The sequence below is a fragment of the Abrus precatorius genome, unplaced genomic scaffold, assembly GCF_003935025.1.
Source record: "Abrus precatorius isolate BTA unplaced genomic scaffold, Abrus_2018 Scaffold4, whole genome shotgun sequence".
Classification (NCBI taxonomy): domain Eukaryota; kingdom Viridiplantae; phylum Streptophyta; class Magnoliopsida; order Fabales; family Fabaceae; genus Abrus; species Abrus precatorius.
In genome coordinates, this window is record NW_020874384.1 from 4,552,331 (window position 1) to 4,574,097 (window position 21,767).

At 32.9% G+C, this 21,767-nt stretch overlaps 3 protein-coding genes across 5 annotated transcripts; 1 reads left to right on the forward strand and 2 right to left on the reverse strand.

Annotated features, from left to right (window-relative positions):
• Nucleotides 1-736: 736 nt before the first annotated feature.
• LOC113864677 (nucleolin 2) lies at nucleotides 737-7,204 on the reverse strand. Of its 3 annotated transcripts, XM_027498669.1 has the most exons (21): nucleotides 7,002-7,204; nucleotides 6,818-6,866; nucleotides 6,362-6,513; nucleotides 6,106-6,237; nucleotides 5,742-5,972; nucleotides 5,503-5,631; nucleotides 5,246-5,377; nucleotides 4,797-4,922; nucleotides 4,582-4,680; nucleotides 4,407-4,439; nucleotides 4,206-4,313; nucleotides 4,012-4,080; nucleotides 3,670-3,750; nucleotides 3,521-3,568; nucleotides 3,340-3,431; nucleotides 3,145-3,262; nucleotides 2,702-2,790; nucleotides 2,529-2,619; nucleotides 2,314-2,405; nucleotides 1,803-2,086; nucleotides 825-1,050 (listed from the first exon to the last, which is right to left on the reverse strand). In XM_027498669.1, the coding sequence occupies exons 1-21, from the start codon at nucleotides 7,032-7,034 to the stop codon at nucleotides 1,019-1,021; spliced, it is 2,220 nt and encodes a 739-aa protein (XP_027354470.1). In that variant the 5' UTR covers nucleotides 7,035-7,204; the 3' UTR covers nucleotides 825-1,018. The 3 variants fall into 3 exon arrangements, with proteins under 3 accessions (XP_027354472.1, XP_027354473.1, XP_027354470.1); XM_027498671.1 differs by lacking the exon at nucleotides 5,503-5,631 and having other exon boundaries at nucleotides 737-1,050; nucleotides 7,002-7,163; XM_027498672.1 differs by lacking the exon at nucleotides 2,314-2,405 and having other exon boundaries at nucleotides 820-1,050; nucleotides 1,803-1,874; nucleotides 7,002-7,158.
• Nucleotides 7,205-11,225: 4,021 nt separating this feature from the next.
• Nucleotides 11,226-16,528, forward strand: LOC113864978 (enoyl-[acyl-carrier-protein] reductase [NADH], chloroplastic-like). The gene is made up of 13 exons (XM_027499261.1): nucleotides 11,226-11,403; nucleotides 12,327-12,640; nucleotides 13,105-13,214; nucleotides 13,375-13,430; nucleotides 13,507-13,591; nucleotides 13,709-13,756; nucleotides 14,626-14,700; nucleotides 14,783-14,894; nucleotides 14,990-15,041; nucleotides 15,127-15,178; nucleotides 15,307-15,364; nucleotides 15,938-16,036; nucleotides 16,132-16,528. Exons 2-13 carry the CDS (start codon nucleotides 12,364-12,366, stop codon nucleotides 16,284-16,286), a joined length of 1,179 nt encoding a protein of 392 aa, XP_027355062.1. The 5' UTR covers nucleotides 11,226-11,403; nucleotides 12,327-12,363; the 3' UTR covers nucleotides 16,287-16,528.
• A 577-nt stretch (nucleotides 16,529-17,105) lies between these two features.
• On the reverse strand, nucleotides 17,106-20,935 carry LOC113865256 (endoglucanase 5). The gene is made up of 11 exons (XM_027499690.1): nucleotides 20,729-20,935; nucleotides 20,220-20,432; nucleotides 19,751-19,951; nucleotides 19,429-19,515; nucleotides 19,187-19,351; nucleotides 18,837-18,960; nucleotides 18,546-18,709; nucleotides 17,954-18,296; nucleotides 17,811-17,855; nucleotides 17,486-17,527; nucleotides 17,106-17,395 (listed from the first exon to the last, which is right to left on the reverse strand). Exons 1-11 carry the CDS (start codon nucleotides 20,933-20,935, stop codon nucleotides 17,106-17,108), a joined length of 1,881 nt encoding a protein of 626 aa, XP_027355491.1.
• Between the last annotated feature and the right edge of the window lie 832 nt (nucleotides 20,936-21,767).

The window sequence follows — 21,767 nt, forward strand, 5'->3', positions numbered from 1 at the left end:
TTATTTGAATTTGTTTAATACACATAAAACAACTAAAAATTAAAATAAAACACCTATACTTTTAAATTATTTTTAGTCTTAATTTCAATATATGAACATATAATTTTTTAAATAATATATTATTTAAAATATAAAAAAAATATTAACTTCTCAAACTTTAAATGTCTCACTCAAGTTTATTATATTAGTATTAAAATAATTATTATATTTGAACTCAATTTTTGCGAACTAAAGCTTATACAGAGCTCCAAAAAACGCCATGGCGTGTTTTCAACAATTAAAAAAAAAAAATTGCCTTTGACTAAATTTGCAAATAAAATATAATATCGTTGGCCTAATAACCGCCATTAGCGTGTTTTTATACGTAAAATCCGCCCCCTGCCCCTATAAGACGCAAATGGCATTTTGCTGACGTAAAAGATGTCATTTCTGTCTTAGGATCCCCAACTGAAATACTCCACTGGCAATTCATAAAAACTCCCATATTCCCATATTGTGCACTAAAATCCCTTACTTTCATAAATTCAATTATCAAATCCTATATTTTAAAATAAAGCGAAAAATGGGTATTAACTTGTTATTTTCAAAATCACGATGCTAAAAAAATTAACCTTCGAAAAAGATTTACCTATCCAGTAACAATCATTTTGAAACATATCAAGTTTGAGGCTCACTCGCCTGCATTTCAAGGCAGTTGGACTTCTAATGAAGATAGCATTTGAAAGAATGGGGTCAAAACAACAATACGCCTCTTTCTTCCACTAATCGCATCAGGTACATATTATCTATATTTCTATTGGATTAAAAAAAAATGAATCAATCACAAATCATCAGAGCGACATAAATACTATATATAATCCAGATCCATATAATGGGACTCAGTATTAGATCACAAAATTTTGCCAATACAACTGATTTCTACGAATCCATACTAACAATTACCAAAACTGAGCAAAAACTACTGGGAAAAGAAAGGGCAATAAATATTAATAGTTCAGTATCCGCAAGATGGGCCACCTTAGTCGTCATCAGCAAATGTGGTCTTTTTTCCTGAATGATTAATCACAGGATTAAATAATCAGAAAATGAAAGGCGAGTCAAGAAGTGTACACAGCTACGCTAAAAATAAAAAGTCAAAACACTCATGGAAGAAAACAATGTGAAGAAAAACAATGTATTCATGAAGAACCAGCAAAAATTTAAGGAATAGAGGTGCTCAACCAAAAAACGAGTATGTGTATACCAGTACACAAAGTATAAAGGAAAGCTAAAACTGGAAAAGGACTACTGGCAAAAGTTATTTTCTAAAAAATTAATAGGAAATTGTATTATCAAGTATTGCCATGACATAAAATAACCGAGTAATAGCAGCATTCACCAAAATAGTCCTACAGAAGCTTACCAAAAAAAGTGTGAAGTAAAAATATAATTTTTATTAAAAAAATTGCATAAAAAGCTTCACTTTGTTGATTTCAAAACAAGAGAATGGAATAGTATGATAAAAAATAATAATAACCATTGCAAGACCTTAGTTGGTAAGTAAAAAATTCAAAACATAGTAATTCTGTAGCTGAAAGTTTTAGCACTTGGTTGAAACAAAAACAATAGCACGCATAAAAGTAACGTTAATGTGGTCTCAAAACTATTTGCTGCACCTCAAAAACGGTTAACATCAGTCAGTCAACGGTGAGATATTCCAATGATTAAGATGTTAAGGAGAAAGGCAGATTTTAAGGAGAAAAGTAGGAGCATTCAAAAATTAATACACTAATGGTAAATCCTGATGAAAGATAAAAGTATACCAGTGCCTTCTGCAGCAAGGTTTGGTCTATTTGGCGTTCCTCGGCCCCTTCCACCACCTCTTCCTCGACCGCCTCCTCTTCCCCCAAACTGACCCCTGCCACCCCTTCCACCACCAAATCGCCCACCCCCACTCCTTCCACCTCCACCTCTACCACCAGAACCCTGATTATCACCTCTAGGTTTGGCTTCATCCACTGACAAGGTATAGCCTCCTAGGTCAGTTTCATGGAGTTCAAGAGCCTTGTTCATGCTACCAGAATCACTAAAGTCCAGGTAAGCAAATCTGTAAATATTAACAGACAAAAGTCAGATAAACATGTTTAAATAGAAAAAGGTGGCATGTTGGGATAAAAAGCAATCCTGAAAAGGATTTAGGCAAGGAAAATAAAGGGAGATAAATGGGTCAAAGAACAATGGTAAAAGGCAGTGGGAAGTTGAGTTTTTAAGGGCACGTTATATAACCAACAGCAGCATACAAATGGGATTTTAACAAACAATAAAGGCACATACCCCTTGGCAGCACCAGACTCAAAATCTTTCGGAACTGATATCCTTGTAATTTCCCCGCAAGAACTAAAATGTTCCTGCAAACTAGCTTTTATCTGAAAGAAGAAAGTCACATTATTTCCTGCTAAAATGAATAAAGACATGAAATATGCTACAGATGATGCACAAATTTGTGCTAGAATTGTAACCAACAATCAATAGATTTGAGATAAAACTACCTCATCTTCCCCAAGGGATTTATCAAAACCCCTTACAAATACTGTTTGGGATTGGCCTCTTCCACTCTTCTGGAAGGAGTTGTTCCAGTTGCTACAGTTATTAACAAGGAAACAAAAATTAAGTGAACAACAGGCATAGGAGTAAAATAACAAATTTTGAATACAAAAATTACCCGCTACTGGGGGTGTATGCACCCCTTTCTCGGGCTAAATCCAGCCGGACGGCACGTTGTAATAGTTCCTGTCCATTCAACTCAAGGGCCTACAATAGAATAAAAGGATTTCCCGATCATATAATTTTGACATCCATATTACATAGTCACAAACTAACAGAAACGCAAGACAAACTTAATAATGCGATAGTACCATAAGCAAAACACTAACAAAGAAAATAGGCACAAATATCAGGTATAGAATAGCTTTATGATTAATGTCCTGAATAACACAACAAAATTTCCAACCCTTGAAGCAGGAAAAATAACAAAAACTTTGTTCTAAGACCATAATAAATTCCTCCAATAAAAAATGCACAGAATAAGGAAAATATTTCAGCAAAAGATATGCAAACTAAAATGCATGAATATCCAAAAGGCAAAAAAGCCAAGTCAAAACTCACATTTTGGGCAGCATCTGCTGTTGCAAACTCAACATGTCCAAACCCTTTAAACCTCCCATCATCATCTGTAGCAAGACGGACATCGACAACTTCCCCAAAATCTTTGAAGAAATTTTCCCTAAACATTAAAATGAGATAAAATGTAGATTAAATGGCTGAAAAATGCAAGCATGAGCTTTGGGAAAAGTTACATACACATCAGCTCGTTGGACACTAAATGACAAGTTCCCAACAAACAGTGTCTTTGATCCACCACTCTGTTCTTTTGGTGTAACGGGGGTTTTTGGCTGAGAATTTTCCAGAGATAAAATAATATCACTGATTTGAACATCTTTAAAGCAGGAAAGGAAAAATATAGATTTTATCAGTAAATTACAGCTTTCTTTCCAGTTGAGGCAGCATCAACCATCTCCACATCCCTAGCCTGTTTTGCAAGAGTGAATTGTATTACTCCAGGAAATCACAACATTAAACCAAATGGAATTTCAAGCAGCTATATAAGCAAATAGAGAAAGATATACTTACCATTTTCTGAAGAGTTTTGGAGGGCTTCTCCTCACTTTCTTCCTCACTGTCCTCAGAATTATCACTACTTTCTTGCACAGGCTGCAGTTAAAAAAGGAAGGTAACAAATTGCAACTCCATAGATAAACATTAGCTTTCCAGTGTTCACATAACATAAAAACTAAAAAATTACCCCCCACAAGTGTTAATATGGTTTAAAGTTGAAAGAAACAAATCTTACTTTCCAAAAAAACATATTCCAATAAAAAATTTACAATTAAAATCAATGTAGACAAATGTCCCAATTATGTTCAACAGTTCACTTGGTAGAGTAATTATTTCATGTACCAGAAGAATCTTTACCTTTTTCTTTTGTGGCTCCTCATCAGTTTCATCAGAACTATCATCCTCATCAATGTCCATTTTTTTCCCCTGTTATTATCAAATGACATATTACATTTCAATAAACAATTCCTTCAGTTTGCAAGGTAGAAGACTTGTACAAATCACAAAAAACAAATATAATGACTAACAGCCGTTGTTATGCTATAAATTACCTCATCATCAGAAGAATCACTCTCTGATGAACTTTGATTAGACTTCTTTTTAGCAGTCTTCACAACAGGTGCCAGTTTCTTGTTTGCATTAGAAACCTTAACAGTTTTCTGCAATATTATTATGAATTCAAACTCAGAATATTGGTCACTTTGAGTATACGTTAGTTACAACGGTAATCCAATAAGATTGTCGAAACACACCTTTTTATCCTCAGATTCACTGTCAGAAGATTCCTGTAGAAGCCCAAATTCACATAAGCCATTAACAAGATTGAGTGGTGCAGAATTTTTAAATGTTTGTATGACATCCTGATTAATATTAACTTAACAAGGTAAACTAAAAATAGTATAAGAACAAAAGAACTAAAAATTTTACATCTTCATCAGAGCTGCTATCATCTGAGTCTGAGTTGTCAACATTCTTTTTAGCAACAGCCGAAGGCTTTGAGACAGCAGCTACAGCTGGCTTTGCGTCCTATATATCCAAGTATCATGCATAAAACATCACAATCACATTCCATAATTTTGTTTTGAAAAAACAAAAACAATTATTATTATTCCTTACAGCCAATATAACCCACAACAACTTACATTGTCTTCATCAGAGCTTTCACTTGATTCATCATCTGAGTTTTCATTGGTCTCAATTTTCTTACCCAGAGTAACTGAAGAAGCAGACACCTTTTTGCCCAGTGCGGTTACAGTTTTTTTCTTATTCTGATACCAAAGTTTCAGGAATTAAAAAACAAACACTCCATGAGAGAAAAAAGCAAATCATTAGGTCTAAATAAATTAGAACAGCTCCGTGCATTTTTTGCATCACTTTGATTCAAAAAATCATTTATTTTTATCATACACTCTTGGGAAGCTGAATATGCAATTCAAAGTAATCTAGACCAAACAAGTACTTTTTTTATAACTGTGACATTCAAAAACAATTGCAGCAAGCTGGTGTCTCCAGGCAAATAATGGTTCTTCAGAGCATAAGACAAAAGTCAGAAGCTGAAGCAGCAGGTGTCAAATGGCAAATAGAAACTCACATCGTCCTCATCAGAGCTACTATCAGAATCAGACTCGGAGCTATCCTCATCAGAGCTTTCAATTGGCCGAGTTTTCTTCATAGAAGCAGGTCCATTCTTAACAGCAGCAGGGACCACCTTGGATTTTGGATCCTGAAAATAATCACAATAATTAAAATAACAAGGCATTCAACATATTTCAGCCAATAATGTAACCTCCACTAATAATTAGGAAGTTTTAACTAATTCCATCCTGTTAGGAAAGGCATTTTACTCACTTCATCCTCATCAGAAGCATCTGAGGATTCAGAAGAACTTGAACTGACAGGCTTGCTTTTCTTTGCTGGGGTAGTCCCATTTTTGGCAGGTTGATTTTTGGAAGGAGCAGCAACTTTTGCTGCAGGTTTCTGACTCCCAGCAAAAAAAGTAAACCATAAGACAACAATAACAGAAAGAGAAAACCCTAACATTAAGAAAGCTATATTACAAACTCATCATAAAAAGTCAGATGTAATACCTCATCTTCAGAATCTGAAGAAGAATCATCAGAGCTACTTTCCTTCTTATTTTGTTGCACCTTAGCAACCACTCCCTTCTGCTGCTTCTTTGCACTCACTTCATCCTCATCAGAGGAGTCATCCTCAGATGATTCAGAAGAACTGGAACTGCTAGCTGGCTTGCCTTTCTTTGCAGGGGTACTAAGAGCACCATTTTTAGCAGCAGTCTTATTCAAAGGAACTGCAGGTTTCTGAAGCAAAATATAGAGGAAACATGAGAAAGGCCATAACAATGGCAGGCATAAAAGCAATCATTATACTGCCTTGAAATTTAAGCTTTTTTCTTCAATTCATGTTTCCACCATAAATAGTCATATGGAATACCTCATCTTCAGATTCTGAAGAAGAATCATCAGAGCTACTTTCCTTCTTATTCTTTTGTGCCTTTGATTCCTTCTTATGCTTATCAGCAATGACTTCTTTCTTCTTCTTCTCAGCAATTTTTGGTGTAGGTTTCTGAGCTCGAAAAAGAAAACCACGATGAGAGGAGATAACAATAGCATTCAAAATGATCATTACACTCGTGTAATTAAGTTCTTTTATAAAACGGAACCATAAAAAAAAGAGTCTTGCACAGTACCTCGTCTTCAGATTCGGATGAAGAATCATCTGAACTACTTTCTTTCTTTTTCTTTTGCACCTCTTCCTTCTTTTTTTTCTGAGCAACCTCTTCTATCTTCTGCTTTTTTGCACTCACTTGCTTCTCGAGTTCATCATCAGCTTGCCTCTTGCCTGTATCAAGATCAAAACAGACCAAGGAAAATTTCACTAACAGAAGAATGTAAAACCTAAAAATGGCCAAAAAATCAATTACACGCCCTAATTCTTCTCTTGTTCCCAAGAGAAGCTTTCAGCATGTTAATTACTCTAAAACATAGAATCATTAAAACATTAATTGCACAACTGTGCAAGATAAAACTATCATTTCTTGAGAACCCATAATAAAAAAGACTCAACTTATACAACTACAGACATTATTTCAATATAGTGAGCAAGACATAACCGCGAAGCTGCAAAATAGATGTAATATTCATACCCTTTTTGGCAGACTTCGATAGCGGAACAACAGCGGGAGCAGCGTCAACCTTCAACGAGACGAAAAGAAAAAACAATGAGCAAGGAAAGACAGCGAGAACACAAAAGAAAATGCTAAGGGAGAAAAATTGTTCAACGGAATAGAAATTCACGAAAAGATAGAAACGAGCAAGCGAAACGCGTACTTTGGGAGCTGATTTCTTGCTTGACTTGCCCATGTTAGGTACGAAGGTGGAAGAAAAGTGAGAGGAATCGGCGATGTAAAGGACGAAAGCTAAAAGCTGAGGAGGCTCTGCAAAACCCTACGTATGAGAGAATTAGGGTTTTGGGAAGAGCAGAGTGAGTTTGAGCACCAACGGCCGCTATGTTTTTATACGCGCGCCTCGCTGCGTGTTCGGTCAGGGGTTAGGGTTTTGGGTTTCGGCACAAGCAACGCGTGTTAATGATGCTGTGCGTTTTGCGTTGTCTAATTGTAGACGTAGATATTTTTTTCCCTCCTCTTACCGTCTGCAGTGAAAATCGTTGTCAATCAAAACCTTAATTTATTTAATTTAAACTTTCATTAAAGTAATTGATGAGAAAGGGGATCTATTGATTTCAAGAATAATCTTCCATATTTACTCTAATTTATAATCTTTTGTGGAGCGTAGATTAAACAAATCTGATCAGGTAATTATATGATAATAATATATATATATATATATATATATATATATATATATATTTTGATTATTATACATAACAAAATTTAAATAAATCAAATATTTATAAATATCGTATCTTAAAGTCAATATTTATTCATATTTTAAAATGTATGATATCTGTTAAAAAGTTTGACTAATAAATATTGAGTAATTCTTAAATTGAATGAAAAATTATAAATTTTATATATTGAATGTTACAATAATTCTTGTATGGTTGAGGGACACCTTTAGGTGTTCCATATATATTTGAAATTTATTTTTTAAATATGTGTATACCAAAGAAAAAAAAAACAGGAGAGAAAAATAATTATATATGATTAGCAAAAAAATAATAAGTATATATGATATTGTCTATGTTATCAAGTTTTAATTACACAAATTAAAAAATTATAATTAATAAAAAAATCCATTGAACATTTTATTGATGAAATTTAATGTTTATAGAAGTATTAAAAAATTATCAAAATTTACTCGTAAATAAATAGATTTTTACCCTAATTAATACGATCTTTTTAATCATTGACAATTTAATAGATTTTTTATTTATATTAGTTTTAAATTCTAGATTGTAAAAATGGAATTGTATGTCAATTCAAGTTTATGGTTAGATCAAATAAATATCAAAACAATTAATTTTTGTGTCAAACTAATACTTAATGAGGTGTCTAGAACAATCTATACAGTTTTTTATTTCTTTCAAACTTTTTAAAATAGTTTTAATGAAATTTGTCAAAATACGGTTTTTTTTAACTTAAGTTGTTTATTAGATAAATTGTTCAATTAAACTTTAATTTAATATGTTTTTTCCACATTAAAGTTTTATTGAAAATTTAAACATAGAATAAGATATATATATATATATATATATATATATTATAATTCATTAACTCAAATAAGTTCCTTGAAAAAAATCTAAATGTGTAATTCTTTAAATAGTTTTATAGTCAAATTTATAATATAAGTTATCATGTTTACGTATTCAACTAAGATACTCATCAAAATAAACTTTAAATATAAGATATCAGTGTTGATTTTGTTAATTGCGTTTGGAACATTGCAGTTGCAGAAGAAAATGAAAGAAAACTTTAATAATAATAATAATAATAATAAATAAATAAAACATTGTATGTTTCCTTTTGATGTGTATTATTAGTTTGTTTATCTTCTAATTCCTTCAATATCAATTACTATTTTTTTTTTGGATGAACCATGGAAATGGATCAACAACATTGATTTGGTGCATTGCCTTTGCACTTTGTCTATTGGATCATAGTTTTATTTTAAAAAAATTAAACGGGTGTGTAATTTTATTATTTTTCTTAATAATAGGTGTAATAAAAGGTTAACACTGATTTATAGTGTAAAACTCCACTTTGATTAAAGAACAATATACAAAACACTGAAAGTATTTTTATCTAACTTTTATTGATTAAAAAAAATACTCAAAATATTTTATTTAACTTTCATATGTTAATAAAAAGTTTTGTAATTTTTAACAATTTCTATAATACTCTATGAGTGTGCCAAATCAAAGCAATGAGCTAGTTACGAATGTTGATGGATTGAATACATTGTTTATATTCTATAAAATTACTATTATCGTTATCAACAGTGTTATGGAGTTGGCCATTCATTTTAACTATAGTTGTGCTTAAACTGTCAGTGAAAAATATTTTTTTCTATTATGGTCTAACTTTTTTTTTAAGAAACAACTCATTGCAATTGAAAACAGTATATGTTAAATAAGATTTTTTATTTATTTATTTACCTAAAAAGAGTACGAAAACATGTATTTCAGTGACTGTAATGAGAACTATTGAAGCTACTGGGTTCTCCAAAAAATTTACCAACTAGAAAAAGGAAGGAAAGTAACATAGGCAAACTTTAGTGGTAGAATTTTAAAAGTGAGTCTTTTTGGAGTATAATTTTTTTATCTTTTTATGTAAAAAAAAATGTAGAACTAGAAAAACAAATTACTTGGCTCATTCATACTACTGCGTGTGTTGGGTTTTAGTGGACTAATAATAATGAATAATTAAATCACGATAAACATTAATTTCTACAAATTAGTTTATTAAAATAGTAAGTATCAAATACATTAATTTTTTTTAAAATTGTTTCTTTAGTTTTTGACATGATAGTTCATCAAATAATTAGGTCCGAACATTAATTGATGCATAAAAATATTAACTTTTACTACTATGTAATATGTATAATATCTCTTTATTAACTGCAATAACACCGTCACAATGTAATAAACTAATCTAAATGATTTTTGTTACTATAGTTCTTGTCATCTTCAATGTTTCCTCCCTCCCACCTGTGATGTTTTTAGCTGCAATTGTCAATAAAGTTGCTATAACAAAAGACAACTTTTGTTGTTTGATTGCAAAGCAACCCCATTCAAAGCCCTCCTCTAGCCACTTGTGTTACCTGCGCATTGATGCCTAAGCCATTAAACAATTTGTTATTGCCACTTACATTTATTTTGCGCATTGATACTAAAGCCATCAAACCATTTGATATTACCACTGACATTCATTTTCACAACAAAGAAGCCTGTAGTAGAGGCAAAATCATCCCAACTACAACCTAATTTTTTTGGCAAATCAAAACTCTCAACAGCAAATTTTGTAGAGAAGTATCCAACAATGATAATAAGCAATAAACAATGTAACATGATTTGAACATGTAAACAATAAAGATGATGACAATAATTATGATAAAGACAATAAAGATTAATTATTAGGATTATAACAAGTCTTTATAGTCCATAAAATAATATTGTATGTATTATTTAACGTGACACATCAATAAAAGTTAATATTTTTTATGCTTTAGTTAATGGTAATGATGTAATTATCTAATGAACTGTTATACCAAAAACCATCAAGACAATTTAAAAAAATAAGAGACTAATATGTTAATACTTATTATTTCAAAGACTAATTTATGCATTTATTAAGATAATATAAGATAATTCGGTGAATTTTGTTATCTCTCTTTGTATTTACTAATTTAGTATCCCGTATAATGCATATGTGTTTTATTTTATAATAAAAATTCATATAATTTAATAATTAAAGAAAAAAATTTATATTCTTTTAAATAACTATATATAAAAAATATATTTATTTTAAATGATAACTTAAAAAAAAACTTCAACTTATTACGATAGTGTGCATTAAAATGATAAATAATTAATCAAATTAAATAAATTTAAAATATAATTTATTGTAAGCTAATAAAATTTTTAATTAAATTTTAATGATTAATTAACTTTTATTTTTATAATAAAAAATATATTATTTGAAGAATGAAGCCTTAGTTAAGCTACTATTTTTTTTTATAGTTTCTTATGTACATATCTTATTGTTAAAAGAAACTAAAAATAATATGTAAATTATATTATCTCTTGCTGAAATATTATTTTTTTTGCTTAGTTTCGTTCTAAGCTTTGAATATTAAAATTATTATTTAATTTATTTATAATTTTTATATTTTTCATGAATATTTATTTTTAGTTAATTTTAATTATAAAACATACATGAAATAATTGATAAATAAAATAATTTTACTTATTAAATAATAAGCTCTCAAAATATAAAACTTGCTTAAAAATAATATAATTATTAATTATAAAACAAACAAGTTAGTATAACACACGTTACACAGTACGTGAGAGAGTGTTGGCGTGCACGTGCCCTTCTTGGCAACTGAACTTGGTTTGGTTATACAAACAAACCTCATTTCTGCTTTCGACAATTCCAAAGTCTCCACGCAGTCTGCAGCGGCACATCCAAGAATCTCATTGCTTACTCTCGCGTCATCTCTTCCAAGTCCTCATTTTTCTCCTCACATTGGCTCTTTTACTACCCATCAGGTAAACCCCACTTTACCTTTCTTGTGTTAACGTTCTCTGCTTGTTGAATTACTGAATTTTCATGTAAAAAATGTTTGTGAGGTGTTTTGGTCAGAAATGTAGATTTTTTCAGTCTGCATGAGAATGTTTTTGATCCGAGGTGCATTTTGCTGCATTGTGTACTGGACCAGGCTTTGTTGTTGTCACGATTCAGTTACTATTTACTGAAAACTGGAGATTTCAGAAGTGATTTGACTAATAGATGGCTGAACACTCCAGAATGTGTATTTTTCTGTGTGGTTCTCGTTTTTTTTCATTATTTGTATAAGAATGTTTAGATTGCTGATTTTATGGGAGTGCTGCTGTAAAGAGATTTAGCATTCTTTAGGCAGATTTTGGAAATAAATTCAACAAGTTGGTTGGCATAATTCAGTATTGCTTTACTTATTTTGAACTCCTGACTATAGATAGATAAACCTTTTGATGTTTCATTGAAGCCGCTGATTTCCTATGATTTTGGATGTTTTGATCTTTTGTCTCAAATTTGTCGGATTTGTTTTTTCCCTCGTTAAAGCATTAAAGAATTCAGAGAAGCAACGATGGACTATTGAATCAGTTAAATTTTATGTATTTATTTTCGATGAATTCCATAATTTTAGATGAATTTAACCATCTTAAGTGATAAATTTGGTATTTCCTTGTGTTAATTTTGGTTCAAACTACTCGGTGAAAAATTGAGTTTTACAATGAATTTATTTAACTGAATAATCACTTGGCCATCCTCTATTGTCTGAACTGTAACCTTAATCGAGCTCTAGGTAATTGAAACCTTCTGTTTCTCTTCTTCTATTTCATGTAAAAGTATTGGATTTGAAAAATGAGAAACCAGTAAAGTCTTATCCACATTGTTTTTTTAGGGTATTGATGCTAGTTTCCTTATGTAGATTTTGGGTCTCTTCTGCCATACAACAACCACTGAAGATGGCGACAACATCATTTTCTGGCTTGCAAATTGCAATGTCAAGATCATGTATTCCTTCATCACAGAGGATCACAGATGCAGGCGCTCTGGTTCTTGGTGGCAAGTACAAGGTGGGATCATGCAATAAACTTGCAAGTGCATGCCATGTTGCTTCAGTGCAACCTTTCCAGCGGGGCTTTTCATCATCGTCCATAAAATCTGTCAAAAGTGTTACGAAGGCAATATCTGACTCTAGTGTAAAAAATCCAGTCTCAGGATTGCCAATTGATCTGAAAGGTTGTTCATTTTCTATGACGCTCCTTGTGAATATTACCTATTTGCATATATTTCTCAATGACATCTAACTACAGTTTGGTAGAAGTGTTATATTTGTGATGATTAAATCTTCTCATTCCCTATTTACTACTTCAATCTTTCCAAATTATACTGTGCTCAATATTTGTGTACAAGTCAGCATACTTTCAAACTTGTATCCTCTCAGCCACATGAGAGCTGGTGCTTATTTGGCTGCAAAAAGTAAAAACTATTGAAAGTTAGCCTTTGCAAATGATGCCATTTATTAATAGTACAATACACGAGTAGCTAGCTAATACTCATATTTATCTATTTCTGTTGAAAAGTTGAACAGTTCTAAGTGAGATTTCTTTCTTATTGACTGTTGAAATTTTGTTGATTGCTTTGTCATAGATTATGAGAATTGAGAACAATTACTGCCCTACTGAAAATAGTGTTCTATGTAGGTAAAAGGGCATTTATTGCTGGTGTTGCTGATGACAATGGGTATGGATGGGCCATTGCAAAATCTCTTGCTGCAGCAGGAGCTGAAATTCTTGTTGGCACATGGGTGCCTGTAAGTTATTTCTTTATTTTGGATAAAAATGGGTACTTATCAGTTGATATTCGAATTCACTAGTTTCTGTCTGTTGACTTTAGAAACAGCCTCCCCTGCAGTGCATATTATTCCAGTCCTTTGTACTGATACATTTACTAATTGTGAACAATTTCTGTAGGCTCTGAATATTTTTGAGTCCAGCTTACGACGTGGAAAATTTGATGAATCACGCGTGTAAGACATTAAATACTGCTTCTTGTTTAGTTTGTTAGACTATATGACACTGTTAATAAGAAAGACTGTTTTCCAGATTACCAGATGGTTCTTTGATGGAGATAACAAAAGTTTATCCGTTGGATGCAGTTTTTGACAATCTTGACGATGTGCCAGAAGATGTAAATAAGAGATGCCTAGTTTCCTTTTTATTACAAAGTTATGAAGTATGAGCATGTCATAATTTATATCCTCATACTGATTCTCTTTTTTTTTTTTGGGCCCTGACAATTTTATAGATAAAAACAAACAAGCGCTATGCTGGATCCACTAAATGGACAGTTCAGGTATATACACTTTTGTATGGTTAAAAATGCTCTTTTGGTTGCCTTGTTGGATCAAAATGTTGACTACTACAAAACTGTAATTTAGTACAAATTTAGGGGTGAAAATCATAATTTTATTTTTATGCTAAATATTAATTTCAGCAGCTTTTGTTTAAGGAACTAGTCTGGTGTCACACTGTCGTGTTGCTGTAGTGTATTGGACATCTGCAATTGGGGAGACCAAAGTCCCAAAAAATTGAAGAAATAATTTTCTTCGGTGTTTTCATTTAAATGATATGAATCCTTACTTAAATTTGTTCTTATATATTTTAGCTATCTTTTTTTTTCCTTGTAAATGTGAATGCATTATTTTCTTAAATATTATAAATTGCATTTTAAGGCTAAAGTTTAATGAGTTTGATATAAGTTATTAGTATTTAACTAATTTGTTTTGTACCATTTTGGACTGTATGTATGAATATCAGTTATTGCAATCCAGTGACACTTTAGTTTTTAGTTATAAGTTCGCATAAGCCATTCAACTGATGCTTTCACTGCTTAAGTTTTTAATGTCAACATAACCAAATATGTTTAAGCTGGACCCCTCCTGCCTCCCCCTTATTGGCCAAGTTTTTGCCTGACTTGAAGCTATATTACCTTTCTATTCTTGAGCAACAGAGATGATTCGTTACCAACAAATACTTTTTCATTTGGGTAGTTAAGCATAGGGTATTTTCTTTGTGGGAATTAAAGAACCCAAGCACTCTAATGAAGTATTAAGTCTAGTGGTGTTTATGGATATGAACACTGTTGCGGCAAGCTATAATGACTTCTACCTGACTGTATTAGATAATTTTGTTATATCTTCTGTTCATTGCTGTACTTTTCAGGAAGTTGCTGAATCTGTTAAGGAAGATTTTGGCAGCATAGATATCCTTGTGCACTCACTTGCCAATGGACCAGAGGTACTGTAAATGCAGTAATAACCACTGAAGTTTCTGTATGCCTTTGGTCTTTGGCTTTAATAAGCAGTTAACTCTGTTATAGGTGATCAAACCATTGTTGGAGACATCTAGGAAAGGATATCTTGCTGCATTATCTGCATCTAGTTACTCCTATGTTTCTTTACTCAAGCATTTTCTTCCAATCTTGAACCCAGGCATGTCCCTTATATAATATGGCTTCCACTATATTGCTTTCTACTTTGGCTTGTCATTTTATTTTTTACTTTTCTGATTATTTTCCACTTTCCAGGTGGATCTTCTATCTCTCTGACATACATTGCTTCAGAAAGGATCATTCCTGGGTATGTTGGTTATGTTTTAGAAAGTTCTGATAATTCAATGTTCATAATTTAGACTGACAATATTCATGATCTAATGATGGTACAGATATGGTGGTGGTATGAGTTCTGCCAAAGCTGCACTGGAAAGTGACACACGAGTAAGCTTTGACCCCCCTGCCCAATCACCATTTCACTGATCGACTATTGTGTGTTTCTTTTTTAGTTGTTTGTGTTTGTTACTTGTCCCTTGATTTTTAAAATTACATCATATTTCATGCCTTTTCAGGTGCTTGCTTTTGAAGCAGGAAGAAAGCGTAAAATTAGAGTGAATACTATATCTGCTGGTATTGGCAACTTTCTTTTTTGATCTAAATCAATCTGTTTGATCTCCTCATAGGTTTAGTGACCCCTTATTTGCAATAATTCTTAATGTGAAAGATTGTGCCAAGGAGAAATAGGTGTTTTGCTTTGTCTGTGACATTTAGCATGAATGGGCATAATCTGAAGAATTTGACTATCCCATGGATGTGCAAGGTTCTATCAAATGCTATGGATATCTTGTATCTGTTAAATGAGTGCTACAACCATCTGTTTTGTTAAATATTAGTTGCTGATTTGGACACCTGTGTTTGGACTTGGTTTGATTTTCACATTATTGTCAATGTTCTATTATCAGCTGGATCCTTGGACTGATACCATATGGTTAAATGGTATTTTATTCTGTTATATCAGTACTGTGTGTATAATTAGCATCTTATAGTTTCTTTCATTCTATTTTATAGTTGTCTCTTTCCTATTGCTTATATAATTTCATCTTTCTTGATAAAGTTAACTATTTTCCTGTGATGTTGTTTGTTTGCATATTAGTGAATTTAGTTCTTCCTGTTAACATGTTGACACTGACAATTTGCCCCTAGGTCCACTGAGAAGTCGTGCTGCAAAAGCAATTGGATTCATTGATATGATGATTGATTATTCATTAGCCAATGCACCTCTACAGAAAGAACTATCAGCAGGTAAATATTTCCATCAGAATTATTCCTTGTAACACACAGGCTTCATTTTCAATTTGTGATTATTTTCCCAACTGAGTTGAAAATTTGTGTAACAGACGAAGTGGGAAATGCAGCTGCATTCTTAGCATCACCTTTGGCATCAGCTATCACTGGAACTGTTCTATATGTTGACAATGGTCTGAATGCTATGGGTGTTGGAGTTGACAGTCCAATATTTAAAGATCTTGACATTCCCAAGGACCAGCATTAAGAGGCAACTACTACCTTAAAAACTAGTGTCTCCGGAATTCGTATAGCAATGATGTTATTTTTGTTTCACTGCTTCCATCCACTTTGAGTATTTGCTTTGCTTTTTGTAGGCTATTTTTCGTCGTTGTTTCCCTAGCGACTTTTTCAAACATTTCTTTCTGTAATGTGCTCAGAAATTCAGGTCGTATGATTATGAATGTGAGAATCTTTACATTGATCTATGCTCATTTACACCGGCAATATAAATGTAGTCCCGTGTGCCCCCTCTCCTGTGGTAAGAACATTGTGATTTGTGACATTAGAAACAGTGCCGTAGCAAATTCTATCTTGTTCTGAAATCTAAGGGCTCGTTTGTTTTGACTTTGAAAATTTTAATTCTCATACTTTCTAATAAAAAAGCACGTTTTAATAAAAAAAAAATATATGGTTCATATTAGTTTAAGGCTCAAATTGAATTTTACTAAAATCAAATTTTCTTAACTTCAAACTAACATGATTTTTCAATCACTATCACATCACTTTCACAGTTCATTTGAATTAACATAAAGTCTACCATAGATTTTTCTTGACAATTAAGTTATATGACCTGTTCATAAGATTATAGTTTTTTATTTGTGATTGTGTGTTGGATTTTCTTGTGGGGGAGATATAGGGAGGTTTTGAGACGCTGATACTACAATATTATAAGTATAGCAAGTAAGGCAAGGACTGGATTGACATGTTGATATAACAAATTTACAATCATGAAGTGACAGAAATTTAACTGTCAAATAACTCGTGTGAAAAAAGGGCTTTTCGTGAATGTGGCCTTTTCAAATGATCAATGAAAGCTTTTAATGGAGACTTTAGCCTGGGGTCCGCCTTGAACATAAACAAATATACACTCCGAGCCAGGGTTCAACACCTTGTTCCATTGGGGAAGTTCATAGGTGTTCTTTTCTTCTGTTGGAGAGAGACCCCATAAAGAGCCTGAGAGATCTTCAACCACCAACTTAAGATCTGAGATTCGCTTTGAAGAAGTGTTCTTGATTATCACCTTGTGGCGGTAATAAGTTGTGTCTCCAACAGTCCAAGAGCTACTAATTGAGTGAAGGAATTCAACTGGGGCACCTGCAACTGAACATTACCAATCTTCAGTTAGTGTTTGCATAAAAAATTTGGAAAGCAACGAGATTGAAGATCACTGTCATTAGATCTCACCTTCTGATGTTGTAGATGCTGGTATTTTCAAGTGGTTTGTACCTATCAAGCCAATAAATGTTAGACTAGAAGTGCAAAGACTGTATGAACATAGACTTGTGTTGCTTTGATCCTTAAATGGGTGAAGTTTTGTACAAGTAGACAAGTTGGTAGGATAAACTTGTTAGCAAGCTGATACTTTTAGTTAATAATTTAGATAGACAAGCACTTTTAGAAATCAAAGCAATATAAGTTTAAACTTTTAGGGACCAAATTGTATGTTAACTATGTTTAGACTCTTCCTTCCATTTTGTCCTAGTTTATACATTTTGACTATAGTACTCACTTGGTATTTTTGGCTGTGGCACTGATAATTTATCATTGTATGAACCTGTGACAAGCAATAGAAAAATGATTTGAGGATTCAGAGAGGAAGAGGAAGAGGAAGACAGTAGGGCAGATTACCATAGAATGGCGATTATTCCTCACCTTCACCTATGCTATTACCATATAAACTCTGAAGTTTAGCAAATATGCCTACAAGAGGAGCAGCACCTGAAAGTGTTGGCTCAGTTTGTTCATAATTCGATCTGTCGTCAGAGAAGTCATCATTTTGATCGGGACCACCCACGAGTCCACCATATATGACATTAGGATTTGACTCAGGGCGGTTATACCATGCCTCAAATCCTTGGATACAGCCAACCTCATACTGAAGGGCAAAGATTGAAGCAATGGAAGCACCTCTATGATGAACATGAAGAGGATATTTTGTTCCATATCCAACCAAGTAGCTCATATCCGCTGGGTTTTGACCAAGGATATAGTCAGCCTGTGTCAACAGATATTCAGTTTCAATGTGTGTTTGCTTTAGCTTATTTTAGAAAAATAATTGCTTATTTTTATCAGTGTGTTTAGTTTAGCTTATTTTAAAAAACCAGTCGCTCCTTTTTGTTATTTTCCAAATAGAACTTTTGAAGAATAAGCTATTTACAAATTTGGTGAATTGGTGTTTCCAAAAATGCTCTTAGTTTAATAATTGAATTACACAACTAAGGATCTGACAGATTCCAATGGATACCTGTGACTTGGCAAAATTGAGGAGCTCTTGAGGTTGAATCTGTCCCTCTGGACAGTTGAGCTGTGCTTTTGCCGCTGAGAGATAATTAGAGTAAACAACTGAAAGAAATGCGGCAGAAGAAACATACTGCATGTTGTTCCATTCATGCACGTATAGTAAGCCACCTGGTAAGCAGAAAACACAAGCAGAGATAAAATTAAATGATTATATTTTTCTATGAATGTTTCTTTTAGTCCAATTGACAAGGAATTTAAGTGATTTTTAAACTAATGTTCCACTTTAGCATCTAACCTGGAGTTTTCTGCACATTGTAACCATCATTCTTCTGCAAGCAGGCACAGGCAAAATAATCTGCCTTGGCTTGGTATTGCTTTAGTGTAGCAGCGTAAGAACCAGCCTTTCCTTCTAGTAATACCTGCAAATTGGGTTTTACCATTCATTGCATGATTCTTTGAACTATAATTTGTTTATATGTAATAGTTTAGGCCACGGCCTTGAAATAAACTAATTGACTTTGGTGTATGTAGACAAAAAATTGTTGTTTTATCATAAACAAAGTCATGATTAATTTATTATTACCTCTGAAATGCATTTAAATTAATTGGCTAGCAAACATGGGAAAAAAATCTTGTCATGATTACCTTTGATATGAGGGTCTGCACACCAGCATATTTGTTATCCCAAGAGAACTCTTTCACTGCCCAGCCAGTTCCACCCATATACACTGCATTGTCCACTACATACTTCAGGTAGTATTCATCACCAGTTGCTAGGTGCAGCCAGGTTGCAGCCCACAACAATTCATCCTACACAAAGCAGTGATGGTTTAGTTGTGATTGGATACCAATGGAAGTAAAGGCGGAATAGAGCAATGTTTACTCACTGAGTAACCGGAAGAAGTATAGAATTGCTGAGCACATGATATGGAGTCATCATAGAGACCTCTGGACCCATCTGCGAATGTGAAGAGCTGCAACAAATAGAAGCACATCAATAACAACTCCTTTGAGTGTAAAATATTATAATGATTTCTGTATATATACGGTTACTCAAACTTTATCAATCAGAGAATTGAATACCATGTTGTTATGTTTTGAGATTTATAGTCCTCATTTCTAAATATTTCACCATAACTTGATTACCCTTTCCATGCGTTTTTCTCAAGTGCTATTAGTGATTTTTAACAAGTCCAATTAAGTGCATACCTGTTTTGCATGAACTAGCAAGAGATTAGAGTAAGAAGAGTTGTAGGGCCTGAAAGCTATAGCTGAAGCAGCCAATGCAGCTGCAGTTTCACCTGCTAGATCTGAGCCAGGGTGTGCTTCATCAATTTTGTAGGCTTGTCTTGAAGTTGTCATATCTTCAGCACGCTCCCAGCAGTAATGATCAGAAGCTCCATCACCCACCTGAAGTTTCTCAGAGCAAAGAAATGTCTTACATTAACATAACCATCCTTAACATTGAACCAGAATAACAATACATTCAAAACAAATGATATAGATTTGAAATAAGGAAAAATAATAGCAATGTTGTGAAATGACAATAAAAAACTTAATGTGGTATTAACTAGGAAACTTGTGCATGGTACTATAGTAAATTAATAATTAATTTGGGTAGATGAAAATTGGTGACCAAACAAAAGAACTCAATCACTGTTTGTTGCGCTACCCTTACCTGTCCCCAAAGAACATTAGGCTGAGTGTGTGCTTTGATGAAGTAGTCAGTACCCCATTTAATGGCCCATAACGCGTGTCCCATTTGGTTCGACTCTGTGATTTCCTTACTGAACTCAATGGCTCCCCATGCAAGCATAGTGACACTGTAGGCCATTGGCAACCCAAACTTCACATGATCTCCTGCATCATAGTACCCACCCACCAGGTCTACCTGACATCACACAAGAACAAAAATGAAAAACACAACAACATTATGATGCTGTTAAACTCAATCAAAAACTAACTTTTCAAAAATATTATTTATTATGAAATCTCTTTTAAAACCAAAATATAACGCACACACAAAACATAAGCAACAAAAAAACCTTATCTCTTTAAACAAGGTCGAATACATGGATATAAACTTGGTTAAAAACTAAATTCTGAGAGATATTATTTGGCGTAAGAAAATCCATGAATGGCTAAAGTTATGCAGACACTGCGACTCATTGAAACATGGGGACTTACTCCTTGTAGTAAACCATCTTGGAGAGCAGAATCACCACGCCATTTGACTCGCTGTTGAAGTGGTAATTTACCAGACCTTTGTGCTTCAAAGAACATCAAGCTCTTGTCAAGGGCATCACCATAGTAAAAGCCAAAGGGTACGCTACCCCCTAAGCGTACAATAGCTACAAGAAACATGCAAAGAGAGATGTTGAGGTTCTTCATCATGGTTAATATGCAACCTCACGGAAATTAGATATAAACTAAGGTTTCCGTTATGCATGCATTGCAATCCAAATTGAAATTCTTATATATATATATATATATATATAATGATAAGAAGAAGAACTAATAAAGGGTTTGTGACTATGTGTACGTGGTAGCCATCACGTTGGGGTTGACATTCGACAAAGGAGACATTGGTAATTGGGAAGTACGAAGAGGTTCTCACGTTTTGACGTGCCTATGTGTAAACTATATATATTATATAGTATTTATACATGAGGTTGAGGGGTGTTGATACTGTGCTGCAACTGTACGAAACTGAAGACATGCTGCATCATATTATTTAATCTGAACCGTGAATCGTGAAGAATGTTTCCTTATCCTAGTCAAATATATGAGATTTGAATTATAATGTAGGTTGCGAGGTAGGTGCTTCTGTAGGCAGTAATAGGTGGCCCAAATGTTCCTTTAAACATGTTTAACTACTTGGCTTCTAACACATCTTGAGAGTTACTTCCCTTAAACATACAAGGTGAATGCCTTTTTAAGTTGTCCCTAGAAGATTTTAAAATTAGATTAGTAAGTAATCTCAATATACAAGGTGAATGTCGATGTGTGCTTTAAAATTGTCCCATAAATTTAATTTTTGATTGGTTGACATTGATTAAAAAATGCTTTAAAAAAGTAATTAGAAAAATGAAGACGACTATCTTGGGCTATTTCATTTAAGGAAAAGGAAATTTGTGTTTTTTTTTTAAATAAGTCAGACTCTATATCATTAAAATTTATTAGACCCAACAAGTCAATTTAATTTATTTATCACATGCATATATAG

Excerpts from the sequence above, each read along its gene's own strand:
- LOC113865256 (XM_027499690.1), bottom strand. The coding sequence starts at position 20,935 with ATGATGAAGAACCTCAACATCTCTCTTTGCATGTTTCTTGTAGCTATT. Across the intron at positions 17,856-17,953 it reads TGGTAATAGCATAGGTGAAG|GTTCATACAATGATAAATTA; the intron begins GTGAGGAATAAT and ends TGCTTGTCACAG. Across the intron at positions 17,528-17,810 it reads GCCACAGCCAAAAATACCAA|GTACAAACCACTTGAAAATA; the intron begins GTGAGTACTATA and ends TTGGCTTGATAG.
- LOC113864978 (XM_027499261.1), top strand. The coding sequence starts at position 12,364 with ATGGCGACAACATCATTTTCTGGCTTGCAAATTGCAATGTCAAGATCA. Across the intron at positions 13,431-13,506 it reads AAATTTGATGAATCACGCGT|ATTACCAGATGGTTCTTTGA; the intron begins GTAAGACATTAA and ends ACTGTTTTCCAG. Across the intron at positions 15,179-15,306 it reads CACTGGAAAGTGACACACGA|GTGCTTGCTTTTGAAGCAGG; the intron begins GTAAGCTTTGAC and ends ATGCCTTTTCAG.
- LOC113864677 (XM_027498669.1), bottom strand. The coding sequence starts at position 7,034 with ATGGGCAAGTCAAGCAAGAAATCAGCTCCCAAA. Across the intron at positions 5,378-5,502 it reads ATGCTTCTGATGAGGATGAA|GATCCAAAATCCAAGGTGGT; the intron begins GTGAGTAAAATG and ends GATTATTTTCAG. Across the intron at positions 2,087-2,313 it reads GAGTCTGGTGCTGCCAAGGG|ATTTGCTTACCTGGACTTTA; the intron begins GTATGTGCCTTT and ends TAATATTTACAG.